Source organism: Amborella trichopoda, chromosome 2, assembly GCF_054954075.1.
Source record: "Amborella trichopoda isolate Santa Cruz 75 chromosome 2, AtrichopodaSantaCruz75HAP2 v2.0, whole genome shotgun sequence".
In the NCBI taxonomy this organism is placed as follows: domain Eukaryota; kingdom Viridiplantae; phylum Streptophyta; class Magnoliopsida; order Amborellales; family Amborellaceae; genus Amborella; species Amborella trichopoda.
In genome coordinates this window covers 3704835-3730738 of record NC_142337.1, presented here as the reverse complement: position 1 = coordinate 3730738, position 25904 = coordinate 3704835, and the positions used below count along the sequence as shown (strand labels likewise).

Here is a 25904-nt window from a genome sequence, read left to right as displayed (position 1 = left end):
TGATACGTATTTATTATTATTATTACTCAAATAGTGTATTGGTTAAATTATATGTTTTTTTTCAAGAGGTTTTGGTATTAAATCCTACCAATTTCATGATGGTTTTCTTTTTTTAATAAAATAAAATATCTATTTTTATTTTAATTTTTTTTAATAAAACAAAACATCTATTTTTATTGAAAAAAATTAGATTGTGTATAGCAGGACTTGAAACCTTGCATGATCACCGAAAAGCCACGCCCATTCCATGCTGGGCATTTTTTTTTGTTTTTTAATAAAATAAAAAAGTCCATTTTACCGAAAAGCCATGTCCATTCTTTGATGGGGCTTTTTTTTTTTTTTGCTTTTTAATAAAATAAAAACATCCATTTCTATTAAAAAATTAGATTATGTATGGGAGGACTCGAACCCTTGACGTACAAGTGTAGATGCATGCATGACGACCAAAAAGCTAATTTAACCCCAAATGCAAATATTTAGGTATACATAATATTGATATTTAAAAAATTTAATTTTTGAGATTAGATTTTTCAAAAACCGTTTGAAATACCAAAAATTAAAAAAATATCGATTTTTAAAAACCAAAAATAGAGAGTTTCGTCTTTTTTTTTTTATACAAAATGTTATGAAGTTGAAAAAATGAACATAAGTGTAATAACAAAAAATTTGAGATATTTTCATAATAAAAAAAATATAAAAAATATTTATGTAATTTTCCCAAATAAATTTCTATCAAGAATTCATTTAAATAATTGTTTGAGCCGTGGTACCAGATATACAATTTGAGACCAAAGGGGTATATTTTGTCCCACCGTACCACTTGTGCGCGCTCATTTGCCATTTATTTTTGACTTGTCAAGTAGCCCCTGCAAAATAAGGGTAAGCATTGTAATTGACTCCACACAGTATGTGACTTCATTTTTCATCCGTTCGATCGAAATAGACTGCGCACCTGCACTGTTCATTCAAACAGAATTGACAAAAAGCGGGAAAGCAAATCACCAGATTCGCACGTGCAAAAAATCCACGTATAAAACGTTACCTTAAATCATTTTGGCTCACCCTACACCTTCAGTTTCAGAGATCTGGAATATGGCGGCTGCATCTACCCTGCAAATTCTCTTCAAACCATATAAATCATCAAGAAACCCTTACCATAACCCTAGAAGAAATTACAGCAGGTTTATGTGCTCCGTTGCTTCTCAATCTACTCCAAAGTCTTACAAGATCACTCTTATTCCGGGTGATGGGATTGGTCCCGAGGTTATCTCTGTAGCAAAGGAAACCCTACAGCTAGTCGCCTCTCAAGAAGGTATTTCAGTTTTCTGCAGTTTCAGTATTTTAAGGTTATTGGCATCTAATTTCTATGTTTTTACGTGTTTGATGGGTTGGAATGTGTTTTTCTCTTGGGTGAATGTTAACTTGGGAACTGATGGGAATGGAGCCCATTTCGGGTTGCGAATGGTTTCTCGAGGCTTTCTGGTGAAATGCCAGGATTCATGCTTGTAAATTTTTAGAAACTTTGTCCTTTTTTTGTTTATTTTTTGTTGGCTTTGTGCATTTGTCACGGTAACCAGGCGCATTCTAGCGCAAGTTGTAACACTATTGAACTATTGGTACGAGAAACCAGAAACTTATAAAATTATGAAGGAAAGCTTAATGTTGTGCAACTTGTGCTATATGAGACAGTCTAAACAACTTTGTATAGGAAGCACATGAAGCACATTAGTTCAAAGTACACCTGAAGCGTAGGCTTCAGTCCACATCAAGTTTTGTGTTTGTTAGTGCATATCAATTTTGAGCTTGAACTATAGAGGATCTATGCTGCTCAGAAGTACTGTTACGTCAAATGTGTTTTTGGAGTGTAAATGATTGGTGGAATTCTTGCACGAGTGGGTTTCTATCCAATAGTGTGCTCGTTGATGCTAGACCCCAACCTCACATATATAATTATATATGGGACAAGTTATACAAATGCATTATTGGACATATAATGCATGTAATTAAAAATATGTTTATAAAAGGTATATGTAGACTCAATTGAACATAAATAATCTAAATGATAGGAAAAAGTCAAAATTTGAGAGTAACTAGGTAATTGTTGAATGACATTTCATGAATGTGACACAACTACCAAGATAATATCATTCCGAATTCCCCATGGCTAATGGCTCATGTTTGAGGCCATAAACTCAAATTATATAAGTACACATCCTACAATGTAGAGAACTGATACATAACAAGTAATACTCAAAATGAAAGTAGTGCGACATCTTTAATCTTTATATTCTTTACTGCCTTTGAGCCCAACACTTTCATTTGATTGTAAGCCATCATCCTCCTCAACATAATACCCCTCCTCCTCAGTTTCTTCTGAATTGGCCTCTTATTGCTCCTCCTCTTCTATCCCCCCTTCCCCCATTCTGTCTAGGCGCAATAGTTGATCTAGCAGTCTTCCTAGGGTTAGCAGCCAACGTTGAGGCCTCCTCAACCACATCCCAAGTAACACCCTCTTTAGGGAAGACCTCTTATGCATAAGGATCAACCAACAAGTCATTAGTCTCATCTATATTCTTTGCAGCAATGGGAACATCTTAGTAAACTTACTAAAGTTCTCCTTTAGCCTCTAATTAATAAATTTTGGAAATATGAATTACCATCTCAAATGAACTCGAAGAGCACTTCCAACCTGATGAGTCACATGTCGAGTTGAATATGTGGATGACCAGCTATTGTAAGTTGGAGGCACTATTCCTATGTTGGCTCCATCATTGGCCTGCATTGTTTTATATTAACTTGTAAGTATGTAACTAATAAAATATTGCATACAACATATGAAGTTATGAATATTGAATTATATAATTAGTATAATATGTAAAGCGTTGGAATTTATGAGTTATCAAAGTTATATGAATGTTGAAATTTACATATAAATATAATACATAAAGTGCCGATATTTATGAGTAACTAAGCATGAAATCAGGACTGCCCGGATTGGATTTAACCTTCGTCTCAAAGCCATGTCCTGCGAAACAGTCGTAAATACACACTTGTATAAAGTCAGATATCTTATCTTGGATATTGGCATCGAGTTGGAGCCTCTCAATACATTCATCGATGCTACACATAATTGCATCATTCATCCTAATATCCAATTTTGCATAAATTTTGGTTTCAAACAGTACCCAGCTGCATGCAAGAGCTGATGAAGCTGCTGATCCTAGTTGGTGTCTACACTCTACAATCTCCCATATTGGCTATACGTGCTTTACGCATTCGTCAGTGCTTTGGCTTATGTGTCATGTATATTGCCCATAGTATACTTCACCTCACTATCCATGAAGCACAATACTCTGAACAAGGGTCCGATTACCTTAAGTGAGTATGCTATTCCACTCTAAATATACTGACAAAACAATATAACATATCCTCTTCTCTCGAGGATGCTTGGATATCACTTGCAATTAATAAATCCTCTGACGTAGCTCGCAATTGTTTCTCCAAACCATTATGCTCTGTGGAGTTAGGAAAGGGGCGGTAAATATTGGGATTTATATCTCCTTCTTCTTGGTGATTTTGTGCATCATGCTAAGTCCAGCACGAGGTTTATACAGAGTGTTGCACATGTCATTTAACAATACGAAAGGCCGCTGTTGGCTCATTACAGTGGCAGTGGGCAATTGGCTACAACCATGTATGTGATGACCACTTATATAACATGGTCTTCTCCAACCTCCTTAATGCCCTATTTGATCAAAGAGAAGATATAATGTCATCATCATCATTCTATCCTTGTCCCAATTAATTGGAGTTGGCTACATGAATCTGCTCTATTAAAAGCCATATCCTCAAATGAGGCCATAAGTCCCCATATCTTTTTGGACTACTTCCAACCACGTCCTTTTGGGCCTATCCCTTGCCCTTTTCAGTCGTTTCACTTGAACTAATTTGCATCTCTTAACAGGTACTGTACTTGGTCGGTGCCACACATGGCCAGCCCACTTAAGTCTACTCTCTTTCATTTTATCGCCTATTGGTGCCACACCTAAATTCTCTCAAATAGATTCATTGTGAATTCTATCCCTTCTTGTCTTGCCACTCATCCATCTCAATATTCTCATCTCTGCTACACTCATTCTATGGGTATATTGTTTTTTGTCTGCCCAGGATTCCACCTTATAAAGCAAAGCTGGTCTCACCGCTGTCCTATAGAACTTGCCCTTCAGCCTCATTGGTATGCGGCGATCACATAAGATTCAAGTTGCACATCTCCACTTCCCCCACCCAGCTTTAATTCTGTGTGTGACATCTTCCTCGATTTCTCCATTTTCTCGAATTATCGACTCCAGATATCGAAAGTGTGGTCTTTTTTGTACTTCATGGCCATCAATCTTAACTACCTCCTCGTCTCTACTCATATTGTTTTACTAAATTTGTACTTCATATACTCTGTCTTAGTCTAACTAATTTTAAAATCAGTAGAAGCATCAAGGATCTTGGGAATGTTATACCTAAAGGAAATTCACTGTCAAATTTATTACACTTCTGCTCCTATGACTCTATGAATTTGTCATTATTGTAAACTCATTTTGCATCTGTGCATTTCCGAGGGTCATGAAGTACTCCTTTGTAACCTATACCTCCTGTTTTAGCAGTGGCTCCCTAAGCTCATAAAGGGTTGGGGCCTTGCCAATAGGCTCTAGCATTCTATGGAAGCTTTTTGGGCTAGAGCGTTACAAGCAACGCCCGCCTGATGCATCCACTGAGCTATATATTAACATACCCAGCCTTGGTTTTCTTCTTAAACCTGTGTTCACTAATAGTTTGCCTTGACCACTTTCTCCCTATCATTTATTGCAGCCTTGTGGTTAGGCAAAAATAAGACATTCATTTACCTCTTCATATGAATTGATCATCTCTTACTACCTCGAGAAGAATCGACATCAGTCTCCCCCTTCTTCATCATTTTCATCATCACCAAACATATTAGCCTCGATCTTCAACTATGCCATGCTTTCCTCATCTGCAATCGTTTTCTTTTTTCAGCAGCTATACATTCATTTATCTCCTTTGCAACTCTGCTTGTCTGCCATAACTTTTTTAAACGGAGCAACATCCCCCTTAACACTGGCAAGGTGTTTTCTAAATCTATTAATAAACCCATATTGTACCTTGACAGCAATAAGTGCAATGAACTTTATTTCGATCATGCTTATTCCAGCAATGACCATATTCCTACCCAGGTCTCCACTACCACAAGAATTGGAGATGACATATTGGAAGATCTGAATATAAAGAAATTCAACAAAAAATGATTAAGCTCAGTAATCCTATTTACCATATTGATTAGATTTACCCAAAATCTCATCTTGTAACCTCTCTTGATATTTGACAAAGAAACAAATCCAAAACTCTTAGACATTTAGACTTTATTTGATTTCTCAATTTTTTTTTTTTTTTTCTCAATCTTGAATAAATTTCAGCAAAATGAGATTTTTGAATTCGTTTTCATAAAGAAAAGGCTTTTGGGCTAAGTTGGGCTCTTGGCACTTGCCCAGGGCTGGCTTGCTCCACAAGGCACCTATCGCCTCGCCTAGCCTCTAGGAGCTGCCTGGGCCTAACATGGACATCTTGTGCTAATTACTCCTTACGTAGTAATTTTGCAATAGCTTAATGTTTTTACTTGTTCTTAGGGTTGCTGAAAATGTTAGAAAAAACTTATCTTGGTTTCCCTCTTTTGGTACTCTACAAAGAATTTATAACCTTTCAATTGGGGCAGTCACCTGACTTGGTGTTTGAAAGAAGTGGCAATGTAGAATTCCAAGTCGTAAATTAAAAAAAAGAAATCTTTCTTTTCTTTTATTAATTGCTGGAAATTTTATTTACAGGTGCCCTAATCTCAATAAAAGAGGCCTACTACAATCTTGGATCTTAATAACTTTCAGCTAGAAATAAACTTTATTCAAACTTAATAAAACTTAACAACTTTTTTTTAGGTAATCAATGGGCAATATAGGCCCCTACCTATTTTTGGAAATAGTTAGATCTTTGAATGTGTTATGAGAATGGAGACTGTGACCTTCAACTGGGGCACGATGGTACTATCACCACGACCCCAACCCTATTCTCAAAACTTAAAAACTTTAAGAAGTAAATAACCAAGAACAAGAATAACTAAAATTAAATAAATATTGGAAGACTAACTTTTGGCTAAGGTTACCCTTAGGACTTAGCACATCCTATACCCGATCACCTGACCGATGACGCATTGGATCCTAGAACCTGATGAATCCACCAATTTGAAACTAAGAAGCACCTTTGAGACTCCTCTAAACTTATGGGGCGAGAGAGCTAGGGTGACAATTAGGGTTCCACTAAGAACCGTTTTTTTACGTTGGGTATGCCAAGGGGCCACATCCCCAAAACTAAAACAAGAGGACTGGGCATGCCCCCCTCCTTGACTTCTCTTTGAGGTGCATGCCATACCAGCTGGCGGGTGGCGTGCCACCTTCTAGAGAGGAAAGAGAGAGAAGCTAGAGAGAGACAGATATGAGAATGGTGTGGAGAGAGAGAGAGAGGGGAGAAAAACTGATGTATGAGGGAGACCCCCCTTATTTATAGGAATCTAGGGCCTAGGGTGTCCGAGTCAGATTAGGAGTTCAACATTATCTAGGATTATTAGGTGATCTATGAGGTGAGAGAGAAGATTTAATCTGAGCCATTCATCTCCAAGATTAGCCATCATGATCTAGAGTAAATACTTAGAAACCTTATCCCCTGATACTTGACTCATATCCACTTTTAAAATAATCAAGATTTTGTCATAATCTTATCTTTTAGAACATTCCAGAGTAATCCAGAATATTCCAGATTTCCTATTATCTCACATAGGGATAATTTGAAAATAAAATTATGATCAAAATCTTGATCCCCTTAAATCTTTTAGAAAATATTCTTGAAAGAAATAATTTCAACCATAATATTTTTACTATTGAAGGTCAGCTTTCACAATTTGTTTTTTCATTATTAAAAATATTTATTTAAAAACATGTGCCATAAATATTTGGGGCATCTCATAATGAGGGATGTGTGGCTTGGTGGGCCCCATGTGACATCCCATGTGGAGCCCACATGTATGTGGCTGGGCCCTTAGCCCCTCCACGTGGGTCCCACACCAATTTGTAAATTTCCAAATTACCCTCAAAATTTTAAAATTCCCAAAATGCCCTTTTGCTGTTTTTAAGCAAATAAAAATATTTTAAAATTATGAAATATCCAAAATTTGCCGTATTTCTGGAGTTTCACAGACATCTAAAACACATAAATACAATTTAGAAGTGGATAGGTACCTTATAGGTCAAATCAGTGGTTTAAAAATCGCAGAGTCGGCACGAAACCGGCTGATTCGACTCGGGAATCGGTTATCCCATGCCGATTCTCATTTTGTACCGGAAATTAAGCGTGTGTAGAGGAGAACCGCCAATTCGTAACAATAACTCGGCGATTTCAGCCGGTTCTCACCGTGTTGCTATAGTGACACGGCCTTTTCGACCGGTTCTCATGGTTTCCTTAACATTAAAATGTAGCCATGTGTCAACAACAAGCCACCTTCCACATGTCTTGCCACGTACGTAACATCCACAACTCCATGCCTCTCTCGCGGGGCATCATATGATAGCGATCACTGGCTCTCTACGTTTTATAGCTGCAATGAGGCTTCAATGACAATGATGTGGGACTAATGTTGAACTCTTAGTAAGGTAAACATTGTAGCGCCATTGTATAAAGCATTTTATACAAAGCATTTTACAAATGCTATGACATTTTAGCGCCATTGAACTCTTCGACTAATGTTTATACAAAGCATTTTACAAACACTAGGGTATAGTATAAATGCTAGGGTATGAAATTAACATGGAAGTATCTTGTACTTTGTAAAATACTATGACATATGATATGTAATTTAATTTTTTTCTTTTTATTTTGTTTTTTTGAGTTATGACATTGTTAGTTTCTATTTTTAGGTGAAAAATATTTTCTTGAATATTTTTGTAATGTCATAATATTGAAATTTATAAGGGAATTTATTTTTATTTTTTTCTTATGATATGGAAGTGTTTTTTTAATATTTTTTAAATCATAGTTATAAATAATAATTATACATTGATAACCAAATCTTGTAATTTATTTATTAATTTATTTGTATTATAAAGTATATAATGCATTATTTTTGTTATAGTAATAAATTAATTTATTTGTATTATTAATTTATTATATTCCATATATGATTATATACTTCATCCATGATATTTCTATGTTTTTTCTTTTGTGTGATGTAAATTTAATGGTTAACATTATCAAAAAAATAAAAATAAAATAATAGTTAACAGTAGTTCATACAAGGAAAGAACATCTCAATATTTGCATATTGATGCAAAAAAATGAAAGTTAGTAATGTAGTTCCCTCATTTCTTATTGGATTCCTAAAAAACAACATTTACAATGATTTTTAATATTTTTTTGGATTTTTTTAAGGTTAAATCCGACCAATTCGGTTGATTCTCGATTCGAAACGTCAATTCACTGATCTGGATGGGTTTTTGGGGTGCCTGATCCTAGGGCACCGATCCGTTTTTTAAACCCCTGGGTCAAATAACTAGTAAATATCAGGGCACTACATGTGTACCAGCATCCATGAACCACTATTGTTTTCTCAAACCAACCCAACGAAACTCATGATCCACATTCAAGTGCAGGGGCTCATGATTGGCCCGTCAAAGTTAGCTTATAAACAGTAGAACCATGGTCGTATCATGTGGATTACAGTTTCCCACTTAAGAGCAAGTCAAATGTACACATCGCTATAGTGCAAGGGGGCACTTGCTATTCACATGTACTTGTGTCCCTCTATATAGGTTGCTTCCCAATATTTGGTTGTCATATGTACATGCAATGTGGAACGTTTGTTGAGGAACGCTCGCGCTCACAGGCCTTTTCTCCGCACACAGGAGGCTATACAACTCTCCTGAACTATAAACAACGGCCTAGGGCATCTCCCCGACTTCAACAAGGGATGACCAAATATAAACTCTCAATGATAGTGCCACATATCCAGGGATAAGGGTTTTGGACATGATCCAGGCCATAGACTGCCCAACCCTAGGTTAGTCAGCCCTAGTATATTCCCACTGAAGTGCACAAATCACTATAAACAATTTTTTTTACAAGATCTCTGGGCCTTTAAAGGCCACAAACCCTAACAATGTCTTCTATCATTGCTTGCTTATAATCTATTGTAAGTGCAACATAGAATATGCGGTTCTCGTATTTTTTACAGTTCATGTTGTTTCCAGGAATCCAACTTCAGTTCCATGAAGTGCTTCTTGGGGGAGCAGCATTAGATTCAACTGGCGTTCCTCTGCCAGATGAAACTTTATCTGCTGCTAGACAGTCAGATGCTGTGCTTCTTGGAGCAATTGGCGGGTAACAGTTTGTTTGGATATGCTTTGTCTTTCTGTTTGCCTGGCATGTGGCTTCACTTTATATGTATGATATTTATTCTTTGATATAAAATCAAATATGATCTCATTAATCAAAAGTTGAGTATAATCTCATTTCTGTCCACAAGTGCATGTGTATGTCTTTGATGATTGATTGGATGTGAAGGTACAAATGGGACAAGAATGAGAAACACTTGAAGCCAGAGACAGGGTTGCTTGAGCTACGTGCTGGTCTGGGAGTGTTTGCCAATTTACGCCCTGCTACTGTTTTACCACAAGTACTTCACTCCAATAAATATTTTATGCCTCTTTGTAAAAAGTAATGAAGTTGGTATTTATAGGTGCTTGTTCATTCGTATGCAATTGTTATCATTCACCTGGATTCTTCATTTGGCTAGAATAAAGACTTGAGAGTTCGAATATCTTATGTGTGTTGCCATTGGGGATTGCCTTTCTTTCATAAGTTCTATTTTATTGACCTCTGATTTTGATACTGTGTGGAGTTTTTTGGATTTGCATTTTCTTTATGTGCACGCAGAAATGATGAATGTTTTTAATTCTTTTGAATTTCATTGTTGTGTAACTAGTTAGAAGTGAGTCATAAATGAATTGACGATAAACAAAATGAATATTTTTGTTTCTTTTAAATTTCATTGTTTTGAATTTCTATATATGTTCATGTTACTTGATATGTACATCTTTTTGTTTTATAATGGGTGACTTGATGTGTACGTCATTGTCTTATGTTGACTATCAGAAGGAAAAAAGGATGATCAAAATACGACAAAAAGGGCACTGTCCTATCTAAAAAGAAAAAATGACATTGGTTTATGAAGACTACACATGGTTTTCTAATGCACACCTTTTGTTCATAGACTGTAAAACTTTGTGAAGGGTCCAAAGCAAACCTAGGTTGAATCAGATACTTCAGATTGTCTGCCAGCTCTATTATCATGTTTAATGAAATGCAAATTGGTATCCAGAAATTAATTTCGTTTGATTTGGGAGAAGACAACTATGTCGTTCTCTGATAATGACAATGCCCTTTCAGCATGCATGCCACTTTGAAATATCTGAGTCTTTTGACATAGAGTTGTTTGTGTTATCTGTAATTTCTCTTACTTCAACTGTGAATTTTATTCCATCTTGTTCCAGTTAGCTGATTCTTCAACACTTAAAAAGGAGATTGCTGAAGCAGTTGACATAATGGTTGTAAGAGAACTCACTGGAGGTGAGACTCTGTTGAATCTTTGCTATACTTGTTGGAATTTGAACCTAAATGTAGAGTTGCAAGCAGCACGGGCCTTGCAGGCCTGGCTCTACATGGGTTGCCCTCACCGGGCCTTAAATTAAGGCCCGTGAGGTTAATGGCTGTGCCTGGGCCTGGGCCTGGGCCGTAGAACTAAGGCCTGACATCCCCTTGTCATATGCAAGTTACATATAAGTGTACGTAATGTAATATAAGTTGCATAAAGTAATATATGTAATATAACACATAAATAATGTTATTTATGTAATTTCCATAATGTACTTTAGGTAGCTTTCATAAATTATGTAAATATTACTATGTGAGACATTGGAGAGTGTTTATATGAGAATGAAAGTTAAAAACTGTTACTTTATTTTATTTTATTTTTTTATGCTTTTTTATTTTTGATTTTTGATTTATTATTTATTTTTATATGGTTATATGGAAAATAACAAACTTATCAGATTCTGTTCTCTTTCGAATTAATTTTGGTGCATGTGATTGAAACAGGACTTGTTGATTTTTTTATATTTCATAATCAAACTTATGGACTCATGTTTCTTTTTATATGAAAAAATTTTCTATGAAAATATGACCCCTTAATTTCTTTATTATTCCACCCTTGTTTTGAGTGAAATATTGAATGGCTTGAATGGGCCTGGGTTTTGGTTTTCTTTTTTGAAATCCAGATGGGCTCGGGCTGTAGTTTTTCGAGCCTGACTGGTCCTGGTCTGGGTCAGGGCCCTTTGATCCCAGTGGGTTGCGGTCAGCCTTGGCCCAGCCCGCTTGCACTACTTCCTAAATGTTTTGGATATTGCTTTACGGTTGAGTATGCACGCAGTTGTGGTTTGCCTTTGATGCTTCATTTCTTTCAATTCGTGCCTAATTTCAGGAATTTATTTTGGAAAGCCAAGGGGTTTTGGAACAAATGACAATGGTGAAGAAATAGGCTTCAACACAGAGGTGTATTCTTCTTCTGAGGTATGTTTGCTTTCTTTATTTTGTTTTCCACATGTTTGAAATTTCACAATGCAGTTGTGTCTACATAATCAAGTACTTAAGCGCTACCCATTAGGTATAAGCTGCTTTGTATGAGAAACTATAGAAAAGGAGGAATTATGAAAAATTATAAAAATGAGGCTGAAAAAGTTGGTTTATGTGATGGGAAAACTTAAACTCATATTTTTCCTCATTCAATCTGCATATTTGTACAGCCAGAGGCCAAGTGGCACATCTCTATTGTCATTCCATAAAACTGCGCAATGCTCATTACCTCGACAATGTTCATTAGTTTCATTACTAAGAATTGTTTTAATGCAGAAACAGCTGGTTTATTAAAATGAGAGGATGAAAAAGCTGGTTTATGCGATGTGAAAACTTGGACTCATATATTTCCTCATTCAGACTATATATTTGCAAGGCCAAAGGGCCAAGGGGCACGTTTTTATAGTGTCTTTCAATAAAACTGAGCAATGCTCATTTCCTGGACTATTTTCATTAACTTCATTATTCAAAGTTGTTTTCATGCAGAAACAATGGTCTCTCACATGAAAATTCTTTCCTTACATGGGCAACAATGTATTTCTTGTGTTTCTATTTGTCTTTTTTCCTGCTTTATATACCCAGCAGTCTGAATGTGCATGCCAAATCATTAATTCTGCAGTCATTCAGAATACCGTTCCAAGGACAAGTTCTCGTGGTTTTGTGCAAATTTTTGTTCATGAAGTGAATAGTTGGACGTATGCTAGCTTTCATATAGATAATTGAGTCACTGTTTGGCTATTTAGTACTTAAGTGTCACCTCAATCCTTGGAGTGGGCTTTTTTTCTTAAGCAGCTTTGACAAGATTGTTCCAGTGATAATCACTTTTAGTCTCCTGAACAGATTGGGCATCATCACTTAGTAATTTTTTGAATTTTAAACTGACAAAACTCTATTGTCCACAGCTGTCCTTTTTTTTTTTTTTTTAATTTTTTTGGTACGTCAGCAGTAGGATTCGAATGTGGGACATAGTGTTGCAATTGTCTATAGCAACTAGCTAGTGTTTGGGAGTGTTGCAATTGTCCATAGCAACTAGCTAGTGTTTTTTTTTGTCTTTTTATTGGAAAGGTGCCTGTTTTCTGGGTTGAAACAGCAGCTGTTGCTGCTGCATTTTTGAAATAGATATTTTTTGAAATTTTAGCAAACTCACACTGATCATAGTGGGAGCTTTTCTTTTCATCATATGTCTTGTTTGAATGGAATTTCAATGCTGTACACATCATTGATGCATGAAGGAAAGGTGGGAGATTAAATCCACCCTTCTCTTGAACTTGAACAAGTAAAATCGGCAATAATGGAGAAAAAAATGGCTTAAATCATGCAAAGAGAGATAATCTTTTTCTTTCATAAAATAAAATTCATTCAAATAACATAAGCCTCCCAAAATTTGACATCCAACCTTTTATAAGCCTATGAAACTCTAAAATAACTTGGGACCCAAATAAACATTTAAGACTCTAAATTACCCCTATGCATAGTAATTAGTGAATAGTAAATAACATAAAAAAACCCTTGAATCCCTAAAAACTTAAAACTCTAAAATAGATCCTGAAACTAAAATTTAAATATACATCTTTTGAAGTTAAGCAAATATTAAAAATAAGAATAATCGTGCCCTCCGTCATTCTCCCCTTGTTGGAGAAAGCTCGTCCTCAAGTTTTGAAGTGTGCTAAGATGAATTCAGCATCAAAAGATTCAAAACCACCTTCTTCAACGTTTTACTCCTTTGCTGGCTCATAGATTATTTGTGGTAAGAATAAATCTTTTAGAAAAGGATCCTGTATGTTTATTGAGGAATCAATATAAATTTATCAAGTACGACTATCCTTGAACTCTCATTGAAAATCATGTAAGTTACTCCAAACTCAATTTTATGGTCTTTAGAGGTTTTTTCAATATTTATTTCAATTACTCACTGAATCAAGGACCACAATTTGTAGATTTTGAGTCGACCGTGCTTCCACTTCACTACTTTGATTCCATTGCCCTAAATTTTCTAAATGTTTCACATCTTTGATATGTTTAGATTTTCATATTTTTCTTCGTCAAAGATCGGTTCACCCACGAAATTTTTTTCTTTATCACAGATGGGATATCTTGCATGATCTTGTTCTCCATTTGAGCATGCATTGAAGATTGGAGTTAAATCCCAATTTACAGCTTGCTGATTTTGGATACAACTTACGTCAAAATCAATATTGTCCTTTTTCAAATAGAAAACTATATAGTGATGGCCCCCATGTATAGGTTTTCTATCACTTTCTTCTTCACTTGACATTTCATGTGGAGTTCGGTGGTGAAAAAGTTTGTACTCAAGTTCTTCTTCAAAATTATTATCTTGTCAATGCCATCGCGCATTGAACTGATCCATGTAGTTTGACACTCCATCAGTCCATTCCCACTCAAACTTGGACTTTGGTTCATGCCATTCTCCATAAAAACTCTCACGATTTAAATCTATCATCTTAGATTCCTCTTCGTCTAGGGCATGTTGTTGTTGGCCTGACTTGTGTAGCAATAGAGCTCTATAACCCTCTTTGTCAAGTTGTTTTCCTTGCTCAGTTGCATTAGATTGACATCCCTACGGTTGAGACCTCTATGACCAGCCATCACAATCTCTAATCGTCTTCGAACCATGCTCTGATGCCACTTGGTGCAGGAAGGAAATGTGGGAGATTAAATCCACTCTTTTTCTAAACCTTGAACAAATAAAATAAGCAATTATGGAGAAAAAAACATGACTGTAAATCAAGCCAAGAGAAGAAGAATTTTCTTCTTTCACAAAATGAAAGTTGTTCCAAATGACGCAAGCCTCCTAAAATTTGGCATCCAACCTTTCATAAGCCTATGAAATCATAAAATTAACTTGAGACCCAATTAAACATTTAAAGCTTTAAAATATCCCTATACAATACTAAAATTTTAGAAATACTCCTGTGAATATTAACACGTTCCCATGAATGGTATGTATGGATAATAACCAGTGAATAGTAAATAAAAAATATAAAAAAAAAACCCTAGAATCCCTAAAAAAAACTTAAAAACCATAAAATAGATCTTAAAACTAAAATTAAAATATACATCTTTTGAAGTTAAGCAAATATTAATAATAAGATAATCTTGCCCTCCATCAATCACTCACTTAGCGGTTATTATAAAACTTTCTGCGTCTTTTCTTCAACATAGTTCCACCATACATGGAGCTCTAAGTTTAGGTTGTAGAGTCTTTTTTTTCGGCTCAGTATGCAGATTTCAAAACGCTTCGTTTACCATGGATGTCTCTGAAATTCGAGCTGCAGGCATTGTCAACATCAGTTTTGCTGACCTACTTTCCAGCAAATATGTGATGCACTGTCTTAAGGGATCATCATCATCATAGCCTTTTTCCAATTAATTGGGGTCGGCTACACGGATCTTGGTCCGTCATTCTGCTTTATTAAAGGTCATACCCCTTTAGTGAGGCCATAAGTCTCCATATCTTTTCGGACTACTTCCAACCACATCCTTTGGGGCCTACCTCCTGCCCTTTTCAGTCCTTCTATTTGAACTACCTTGCACCTCCTAATATGTGCTGTATTTGGTCGGCGTAACACATGGCTCATAAGCTTGTTCCTTTGATATTACACACAATTCTGTATGTCTCATTTGTTCTTGTGAGTAGGTACCACAATACTTTTCCTCTATTCGTATGGCATTTTCTTTGTTCTCAACACCTTGTTTAACAATTTTGTCAGCCAGTCAATGCCAATGGCCTCTATGCACTTATAAACCTCTATCGGGATACCATTTGGTACTAAAGCCTTTCCTATCTTTATCCTTGTCAAAGCTTCTTTCACTTCCGTCGTCTTAGTCCTATGAATGTATCTATGACCTCTGCCCTCATTTATACTAAGAGGTCCTTCTACCGCTATGTTCTCATTGTGTTCGTCATTTAATAATTTTTGAAAATAAACTCTCCACCTTTCGTTGACTTCATCATCCTTTACGAAGACCTTTTGATCCTCAATCTTAATGTATTTAATATGGTTTAGATCTCTACATTTTTTTCTCTCTTATTTTTGCCAATTTGAAGACATCTTTTTCACTTTATCTTGTTTTCAGTTTGTTATATAGATTATCATATGCCTTAAGTTTAGCTTTACTTACTATTTGTTTAGCATTTTTCTTAGCACTATCTTAAGCCATAATGTTGTCAAATGCTCTTTGTATTGTTCCTATATCATTTATGAGTTCTGCATATTTTGTTAATTACTTGTTTGAACCTATTGGTTATGTTGGCATTTTGTACATAGGGATTGTGTTTTTTTTTTCATATCAGGAAGTGCTGCATTAAGAGAAATTCTTACATGTAAAAACAGCAGATGCCAGGTGCACAAAATATTTTTGAATTTATATGAGGACCTTGTTTTGTCAATTTCATTGGGATGGAGCTGCTTTTCTTATTCCTGCTGGTCCCAGTAATATGTTTATCATGTTTGCAAGCATCTTATTAGAATATGTGGTACATCAATGGAATTTGAGCATGTGGTCCACTTTGTGTTATGCCCTAACGATTCCAAGCGGATCATTCCTCAAGATTTTTTAGCCATAAAAATTTGATATCCGGATTGTCAGTGCTCATCTTTCTGACAAAGAAGGTGGTTAATGGAATTATGTGATTTAGGTTGATCGTATTGCTCGGGTTGCATTTGAGATTGCTAGAAAACGCCGAGGGAAGCTTTGTTCTGTGGACAAGGCTAATGTGCTGGAGGTAATTGGAGGAACTACTTAAAATCCTCTGCATTTCTGCTAAGTTTCTGTTCTGAGGGTATTGTAATTATCATACTTTTTGTAAAGTTTTTTAGTTCCCTTTTCTTTAAATTTATTTTATTACTGTTGCTGCTGGTATTATATAGTAACTTACTGCTATAGTGCTCATTCTTTACTTACTGATCATACTCTCATAACTGATCTTAATTTGGGAATGGTTTTGGGAAGAAATTCTGGGGTTTTTTTGGAGAATTGTGGGGACATTTCCAGTATGTTGGATTTGTAAATCTCATTCATAAGTAGGCTTTTCAGATTTGTTAAACAGTCTCTATCACAGGGAGGCTAACTTTGCCAGGGTTTGTCAGTTTGGTTTTGGTTTGCCTTTTGTGCTTACACCTGTGTTCTCCTCAAATGTTCTTGGTCCTGGTCAATAAATTATCATGCACAGTGAGCCTTCTCTTTCACATTATTTTTTATCAATTCATAATTTAGGTCATCACTATTGTTGTCCTGCTTAGTAGCGTAGATCATCAGCTTGTCTGCATGTAATGATAATCCTATTATGTTGTTTTTGTATAGGCATCAATGTTTTGGAGGAAAAGGGTGACAAAGATTGCCTCGGATTATCCAGATGTTGAGCTTTCTCACATGTATGCGGACAACGCTGCAATGCAACTTATACGTGATCCTAAGCAGGTTTTCCTAATTCCTACATATTCAATTATCACCTTTTATTTTCTTTTTAAAATTTTTTATGTCAAAACTACAAAATAATGCTTGCCATTTTGAAGAGGGAAAGTGAGCATTCACATGATCTGATTGCTTGATGAGCAAGCACGCTCTTAATTGTTCAGATTAGAAAGGAAGAAAGTGGACGGCCACGATTCGGTATGATGTATTAATTCTAATCATTTTTCTACAAATTGGATTAATTTGAAATTTTGGGCATCCACACTTCTCAATCAGGTTCACCTAAAAAATATAAAAAAATGATTTGCAAAAAATAAATTGACCAAAATGATGTTTTAATTCTAATAATTTTTCTACAAATTGGATTAATTTGAAATATTGGGCATCACACTTTTCAATCAGGTTCACCTAAAAAATATAAAAAAATGATTAGTGAAAAATAAATTGGCTAAAATGTTCCTAAACCATTAGGGGTATTTTGGTCATTTATTAATTTATTTATAATTTTGTTTAGTTACACCTAGATTTCGGGCACACATCTCTGAAATTCATGTAAATCTAATTCGCAAAAAGAAAAAGTAAAATTAAATACTAGATACAATCATGACCATCCATGTTCTTCCTTCTAATCTAAACTGTTGTAGGGTGCTTGTGAACCATTTGAGGGTCCACATGATTTGGACACTATACCATCCCTTTTAAGAGAACATTGTAGATTATCATGGACACCGGTTCTGACAAATTGCAAAGGATTGTTGTCTTTTTTAGGGGAAACCTCATTTCTGTGACCTTTCTTTTCTATATCTTCCAAATTGCACTGCTTTTGGGTGCCATATTCTAAAATTTGACACGATTTTCTTTTAAAATGCATCTTCTTCTCTCAAATCCTCTTTTCCTGTTTTTCACAATCTCTTTCTAGAAACTCAAATCTGTTAGCCCACTTGCTAAGCAATATCTCTATAAACCCAAAAGCACCAATATCTCTGTCTCTACCAACCTGGATTCCACAATACCTTGCTCTGTCTCCCGACACTGTTCCATACCACCACTCTCTCTCTCTCTCTCTCATGCATTTACCCCATGGCTTCTTGTCCTTGTGGCTCTTGCTCTAATTTTTTTTCTTCCTTCTTCTGTTCATTGTGCGATATCTTTCTATGATAGGCACACTTGTTCTAGGCTTGTATCCATTTTTTTTCATAGTTTCTGGCAGATCTATATCTGAGTTGGATATGCTTCATCAAATAAATCATCCATTACCTTTATTTGAATGCACTTTGTGAATTAGAACAAGATTAGTCTCTTTTGTAAATCCGCAATTAAATCATCTTAAATTATCAACAAGGATTTCCAATTAAAGTGAGCAACCTCCAACACTAGTTCTTTGTTATACTTTGAATTTTGGTGTAGATAGATAAGAGTTAATGGGAGAAGGGGATTTTGGGTTTTTCTTTGTGTGTGTGTGTGTGTGTGTGTGAGAGAGAGAGAGAGAGAGAGAGAGAGAGAGAGATCTGTTCAATAAAGAAAAGAAGTGAGATATAAATCTTGCGGTAGATAACGGAGAGAGATTCTGGGGTAAGGTAGAGAGAACTATGGAAACGGGCTTGGAAAATGGACACAGGAGCACAATAATTCAGGGAGCATGTGGTAGAAATTTTTAAAGAGTGGCATAAATAGTTGGGTGGCAGTGCAGGTTCAAAAAAAAAAAAAACAGTTGGGTGGCCGTGATGTAAAACAGAAAAAGAAGGTGACAATTTTGATGATGCTGTAAAATGTGGAATAAAGAATTATTGTTAATCACAAAGTACTATTATCCTTTCATGTAAAAAGATGAGAGCACCCTTGATGGTTGGATGGAGGGAAGGAGTGATGAGGGTAGTGAATGCCTACTGAATTCTCATCTCCATTGGCTTTCTTTTTATCTGTCCAAAACCTGCAGTTTGATACAATTGTAACAAACAACGTCTTTGGTGACATTTTGTCTGATGAAGCTTCAATGCTTACTGGAAGTATTGGCATGCTGCCTTCTGCTAGTATTGGTGAATCGGTATTGTACAACCTCAATCATTTTCTTTTCTTGTCAATCAAACTTATCTTCTAAGGGATTATCTAAATTGCTTCACATTTGTGCTTTTAGGGACCTGGACTGTTTGAACCCATTCATGGTTCTGCTCCAGATATTGCAGGACAGGTCAAATTCTTCACCTACCTCTATTTTCCCTCTTATTTATGTCTCTATTCTTGAAATATCTCTATTTTTTAGTCAAAAAAAAAATCTCTACATTTTCTCTTATCTATAGGAAAATCTCTAGAACTCCTCTTACCTGGAGAGAGTAATGCATGCGGACTCTGCATTTGTAATTTTCTCTGCCCTCTTGATATTTTTTAGATGTATGCTACCCCTGCCCTTTACTGCAATCATTTTTGGATGGATGTAAGATTCAATGTTTGCCAAGGGGTAACATAAAAAATGTCATTCAGATCGTAGGCTTATCTGTCAGGCTAGCACAAATTTCATGCCCCATAGGGGCTGATGACAGCACCATAAATGTGTGGTGAGCCCAATGCGATTGCCCATTCTTTTCATGTTATTATCTGTTTTTCCCTTGGAAAATGATACAAAATGTAACTGTTCTAAACCATGTCTTCCAACAGAGGATAGGGGTAATTTACATTTGAAAAACTGTGGAGGTTAACAAATATCCCACTATGTGATATATATTAGCATACAAATTTCTTTATTTGTAGGGGTGTTTGTCTCTGGGCATTGTATATAGTAAAGACCGTTTACCTTTGATATCAGATTTAAAACCCTGTGGCTAGGGGTGTGTCATTTGTTTTTGCAGTGTTTGAGAAAAAAATTATTGGATTTTGGTTTCGTCCAGTTGTACACACCCAGCTACTCGATTTCACATTCGACAGCAAGGGCTATTTCTTGTACAAAAGGCAAAAGATCTTATTCTTCACTTTCCCTTTTCTTTCTATGGCATTTTGCAGGACAAGGCAAATCCATTAGCGACTGTGTTAAGTGCTGCAATGCTTTTGAGATATGGACTAGGGCAAGAGCAGGCTGCCCAAAGAATTGAGACAGCTGTGCTTGAAACCCTAAACAAAGGGTTTCGAACAGGGGACTTATTTTCTACAGGAAAGGTATTCTCTAACTACAATTGGCCAAGAACCATTGATCTATCTGTATCGTTTGAAAATACAAATGATGGTAAAGGGAAGCATATTATATTATATATCAAGGGACAGTGGGAAACCATCACCCATTGGGGTCATCATTGCCTAATGAAATTATGGGTGATAGTGGAGAAGTAGACCCATCATTTGGGTGCTATCCTTCTTAATGGCTTCGCCTCTGTTTTTTTCTGAAGAAATGGATGGGTCTTCCTTCTCCATCACATTGAAATGAACTGTGGTGATCGAATGGACTATGTTTTTCCTGTAGTCTATAGAATTATAAAATATCTTTCTCTTGTGAATTGATTGGACTTGGGAAATCATATTATATCCCCATTATTTGTAGGGTACATGCTACATCTCTAGGTCATCTGCTGTCTGTTCAATTTGACAGAAGGTGTAGATTAACTGTCCCTATATGAATGTCCATATTTGAAACTTACAGTTAATCTATGACTAGCTGTCATGGGGATGGATGCGGATTCCTTGTGGTATACCATATACTTCACACAGTTGTATGCTATGCTTTATCATTGAACTTAATGTATACTAGCTAACAGTGTCTGCGATGCTCTGAAAAATAATATGAATTTTGCTTATTGAAAATTATCTTATTATATGAAAAATTAGGATATTACTATTTTTATTTATTTATTTATTTTGAAATGTCATCCATTGTTTCTCACATAAATACTTTAAATGTTCTATTGAAATATCATAAATTTTATTTTATTTCTATATTGAACTTTATTTTAATTTGAAGTTTAGATCTATCTTCTTATTACATAGTTACCAGTTTTGTCAAGGTGGCCATCTACTTTGAGTCATGGAATTCTTAATTTGATGGGAGATTCTGGTTTTAACTTTAAGATGGTTACTATTGAATTTCCTAATGTACACATAGTTAAAGAAAACAAATCTCTCCCCTTCTGTTGCTGTTCTCTAGCTTGTCATTGGATATGGATAACATATAGAAGATGTGTTTTGCTGGCAAAATTTGTTGTTGGATTTGATAAATAGAATAACATGTCAAGGAGAAAGAGATATTGAAAAAATGAGAAGCATATGTGGTTTTCTTTTTATTGCAAACTGTCATTGGATTTAGATAACAAATAAAAGAGATTTTCAGAGAGAGAGAGAGAGAGAGAGAGAGAGAGAGAGAGAGAGAGAGAGAGAGATTGGAGGGGAAGTCCTATTTATTCTCCTCTGTACACGCACGTGCGCGCACACACACACACTAATGACACTTGCATGGAGAGATCAAATGACTGATAAAATTTAAATATAAGTTTCGAATAAAAAAAATAATTTTATATTTTATTTTTTAAGTCATTCAATATTATTTTTGTAACTCTTAACTCTTTAATTTTCTATCTTATCTTTTATAATTGTTTAAATTTTTTTTTGGATAAGCTAAATACTATTGTAAAAGTTTTCTATTTTTGCTAGGAGTAGTTTGCATGTAGAAACCGTTGCCCTATTTCTTCTTCATAATGGATTATTTTCTGAAAATACAAGAGATTACATGATATCTTATTTTATTTTTTGTTTTTTATTTTTCACAGCCTTATCATTAGATTGGGATAATAGATCAAAGAAAAATTAAGTGCAAAGATTTGGGGATGAGAGTTCAGAGAGGGAGAAATCTTAGGAAATTTGTAGGGAGAAAAAAAATGTAATAAATACAAAAGTAAGACTATATTTATTCTCCCTCAGATTTACATGCCTGCGTGTGTATTCATACTTATATCAAAACTTAATGCATATTAATTTTGGAACTTAAATAATGATAATGATTCTTTCACAGATAAAATGGTAACCATTCTTCACTATAAACAAAAGAAAAAAAATTGTGACAGTTCTGTGTATCAGACATTGGTAGGGTGCAAGAGGATGGGGGAGGAAGTACTGAGGGTGTTGGATTCTGAAAAACCCACTGCTGTTGTAGCCTGAAAGTAACCGAGTTTTCAGACTTGGGGATCATTTTTCTATGGCAAATGGGTCTCTCTCTCTCTCTCCAAAAGTTGAGCCATAATTTGGCCAGTTACAACTATGGTGCTGTAAAGTTGAAGTTCTCCATGGAGTGTCCTGAAGAAGCAGGGGACTCGAAGTGAAGCAGAAGAAAGCATGCGGTTAGGGTTTATTTGATGCTGTCTCTCTCTCTCTCTCTCTCTCTCTATATATATATATATATATATATCTCAATCGCTTTCTCCTCCTGTTCTTGAAGATTGTGAGAGTAGTGTAATTTAATGAAGTGTATGTTCTTTCAGACCTGGATAATTTTAAGTTTTGTTGGGGTGCAATAAATTTGAGTAGTTTGAATGGTGGTCTAGTAGTTGTTTTTCTTTTGTTATTTCAATGGATTTAGAGCATTTACTTTTTATATGATATTTTTAGAATTAGATGTAAAATCAAACATCTTGGAATATGTATAAAGTTTGAAGAATTTTTTTTTGGACTTTGAGCTTGGTCAATGAGATATACTTCTAGCTGCTCAATTCACATTTAAGGATGATTATGGCCTTTTTGTACCAAAAAGTGTACCATGTTAGTGCATATCTTCCATAAGAGTTCTTATTTATACTACAATTAGGCTCTAGCTTGAAACATGGCTTCTAGCTTGTAAGGGTTGGCAATACGCCATGCTAGGCCCAGCCCTAATCTCCATAGGGCTAGCACAGGCCCAGTCTGGCCTTGACAAGGCCCGGGCCCAGGCCCCCTGTCAAGGCAGGCTAAGTTGGATTCAGCTGATGGAAAATATGAAAAAATAAAAAACTTGAAGGAACAAAAGGGCTAGCCTTGGCTTGGTCTTCGGGTTGTGGTGGCCCCATTGTAGCCCAGGCCTTGTGTACTTGTGTGACTTAGGCCCTAGCATTTTAGGGCTGGGTCAGCCATTCAGGCCACCCACTAGGCCCATTGCCACTCCCTATTTGTACCGTCACACTCTCCCTCTCTTATGGTCATATGCATGTCATCTATGCATAAGCTGTGATGATTAAAACATTTCCCTCTCTTATGGTCATATGCATGTCATCTATGCATAAGCAGTGATGATTAAAACATTTGATGGGCTCGGATCTATCCAAGATTCTTATTTGGGATTGTCTACAAAGAGACTATTTATCTTTTGTACTTGAAAGTCATAATCATTCTTATCTTTTAAATTTTAAAATGGGCGGTTGTAAATGTGTCACATGAAGTTTTAAAAAAAAAACATTTCGAACTTTGTGACTCACCTTTAAGCTATCCAATTTGACATATGATGAGTAAGAATAATTGTGACTTCCAATACAAAAGATAAATGTCTTATTATGGACAATCCCTTCTGATTTTTATCTTTTTGTTCTTTTGTTATAAAGATTATTTTATTTTCATTTTATAAGTAACATATCGAGAATGAGATCCCTAGCCCATTATTTTGTCTAAGCTCAAGACCCATTTATAATTGAGGTTGTATGCATTGGCCCTGTTGGATGGTCCTATTTTTCTAGTTAGCAGTAAAATTGCCTTTGAGATCCCTAGCCCATTATTTTGTCTAAGCTCAAGACTCATTTATAATTGAGGTTGTATGCATTGGCCCCATCGGATGGTCCTATTTTTCTAGTTAGCAGTAACATTGCCTTTGAGTTGTGACGGGACGCATGGCTCACAGTTTATCAGCGGGAGTAGGTCCAGAAATGGAACCCCGCATAGAGTTCGAGCTGCAAAAGAAAAATAAAGAGAAAAATAATGTTTAGTCGTATCCACATGTATAACCTGGCTTCTGGGAAAAACCCAATCTATTTTACAAATACAAAATAAAATCCTAGCGTTTAACTTCATCAAGAAAGCTCTTATATTTTTGAGTGTTTTAGGATCAAGATACCTCTCTAATGAATTATATATGAAAATAAAGAAAAATCGTTTAAGAAAGTTAAGCCTTTTTTTAAAATCAGTACTCTCTCTCGTGAAAATTGTATTGGGATGGTTTCTTGATGTATGGAGGTTTGGTTGGAACATCGTTTCGAAACCCAGATTGGTATGGTGGTTTATTCATCCTTCATCCATAGATTTGTGTCTTATCGTTGGTTCAGCGATTTAGATTGGGTCTGGGTTGGTTTGAAACAATGATCCAATAAATATTTAAAAGTAATGAAATGAAAAACATTTAAAATTAAGATTTATGCGATAGGGATTTTTTTAAGGAGATGCAAAAAATTATTGAATGAAATTCAAAAAAAGAAATATGCAGAGGGGGTTTTTGGGGGAGTCAAGCTGGGATCTATACCGTTTCAGAAAATCTAGATCGATTCCAATCTAGATTAGCGCTCGAGATAAAAAATCACCCGCTTTTAAAACACGGGAAAAGTTTATACAGAGCCGAGGTTTAAACAATCAAATTTGAGCTTATTTCAAAAATTTCACTAGGAGAAGTTGTTTTGATGCCCAAATATCTTCAAATTGATTATCTCGACATCAAGATATATGAATATGAAAAAAAAATAGATGGCAAGCTTTGAAAATAGTTTATTTTGTAACGTATTTTTTTACTGTCAATTTTCAAAATTTTCAAGTTTTCATAAATATCGATCTACAATATTTTTGAAGTTTGAAACTTTATAAGTAAATATAAAAATATATTTTATAGCTATGACGAAAAATTTCAATATTGAAACCGCATTTCTCGATGCCATTTGAATGCAGGCTCTAATTTTACAAACCACACCTTAAAACACGGCTAGAAAATCCATTTTACCATCGTTGATTGCGATTTAACGTTTTGCGCCATTTTCCAACTTATAAAATGTATTTCCGCCCGTACCAACCATGTCCGTCTCGCGCCCGGATGCCAAAACCACGGTGGATTCCCGGCCACTTCTCCTGCAAGCTGCCGGAAAATAGTGGATCTCTCTCAACCTGTTTCCATATTTCGCAGGCCCTTTTACGACGAATTCTCTCTCTCTAAATTTTTCAGGCCTTTGTCATACTACAAATGGAGGGATTTCTAAGCAGTTTCAGAGCTATTATCTTGAGAAACAGTCAAATTCCGGCATCCCTGCTCATCCTTCTCATTCTTTACTCCTTTTTTTCTCAGTTTCTTCCCATTGAGCCATATCTGGTTCCTTACCTCACCACTGTCAAGCATTTCACCAATTATGAGGTAAATCTTTTTCCTTTATTCACTTCTAAGCTGTAGCATTATGATGAAGCCCTAATATGTGTGTGTACGAACTATTATTATTCCAGTTTATGAACGCTAATTGGTGAGTTTAATATATTGATTTCAGGTTTAAGAACTAAGACTAAATTTTTAGTAAGTCACTTTTTTTTTTTTGAATTCCTAACATTTGGGTGTACTGCTAGCTAAAAGCCTTGATTTGTTGGTATGCATCTATACTTCTAGTTTATATGACCTAATTTGTTGGTTTAATTTATTGATATGGTTATGAATTGTGCCTAATTTTATACTGCTAACGCTTACATTTATTTCAAGCTTCTAGCCTATATAGCTT

At 35.4% G+C, this 25904-nt stretch overlaps 2 protein-coding genes across 8 annotated transcripts in view; both read left to right on the top strand.

Annotated features, from left to right (window-relative positions):
* The first annotated feature begins 820 nt into the window (after positions 1-820).
* LOC18435895 (3-isopropylmalate dehydrogenase 2, chloroplastic) lies at positions 821-22871 on the top strand. The gene is made up of 11 exons (XM_011625718.3): positions 821-1312; positions 9354-9483; positions 9667-9778; positions 10656-10731; positions 11642-11730; positions 16454-16540; positions 17119-17235; positions 19166-19273; positions 19364-19417; positions 20224-20376; positions 22282-22871. The coding sequence occupies exons 1-11, from the start codon at positions 1093-1095 to the stop codon at positions 22360-22362; spliced, it is 1227 nt and encodes a 408-aa protein (XP_011624020.1). The 5' UTR covers positions 821-1092; the 3' UTR covers positions 22363-22871.
* A 2349-nt stretch (positions 22872-25220) lies between these two features.
* Positions 25221-25904, top strand: part of LOC18435896 (uncharacterized) — a 56738-nt gene continuing 56054 nt past the window's right edge. For all 7 annotated transcript variants that reach the window (XR_016048873.1, XR_016048871.1, XR_016048872.1 and 4 more), the window contains exon 1: positions 25221-25552. Coding sequence is in view for 2 of the 7 variants with exons in the window: in XM_020668228.2 (XP_020523887.1) it covers positions 25385-25552 (168 nt within the window). In the remaining 5 variants the exon portion in view is untranslated. The remainder of the gene's footprint in view (positions 25553-25904) is intronic.

Bases quoted from the DNA above. Each gene is read 5' to 3' on its own strand.
- LOC18435895 (XM_011625718.3), top strand. From the start codon at position 1,093: ATGGCGGCTGCATCTACCCTGCAAATTCTCTTCAAACCATATAAATCA. The intron at 9,779-10,655 runs GTACTTCACTCC...ATCTTGTTCCAG, and splicing joins CTGCTACTGTTTTACCACAA to TTAGCTGATTCTTCAACACT. The intron at 17,236-19,165 runs GTTTTCCTAATT...CAAAACCTGCAG, and splicing joins TTATACGTGATCCTAAGCAG to TTTGATACAATTGTAACAAA.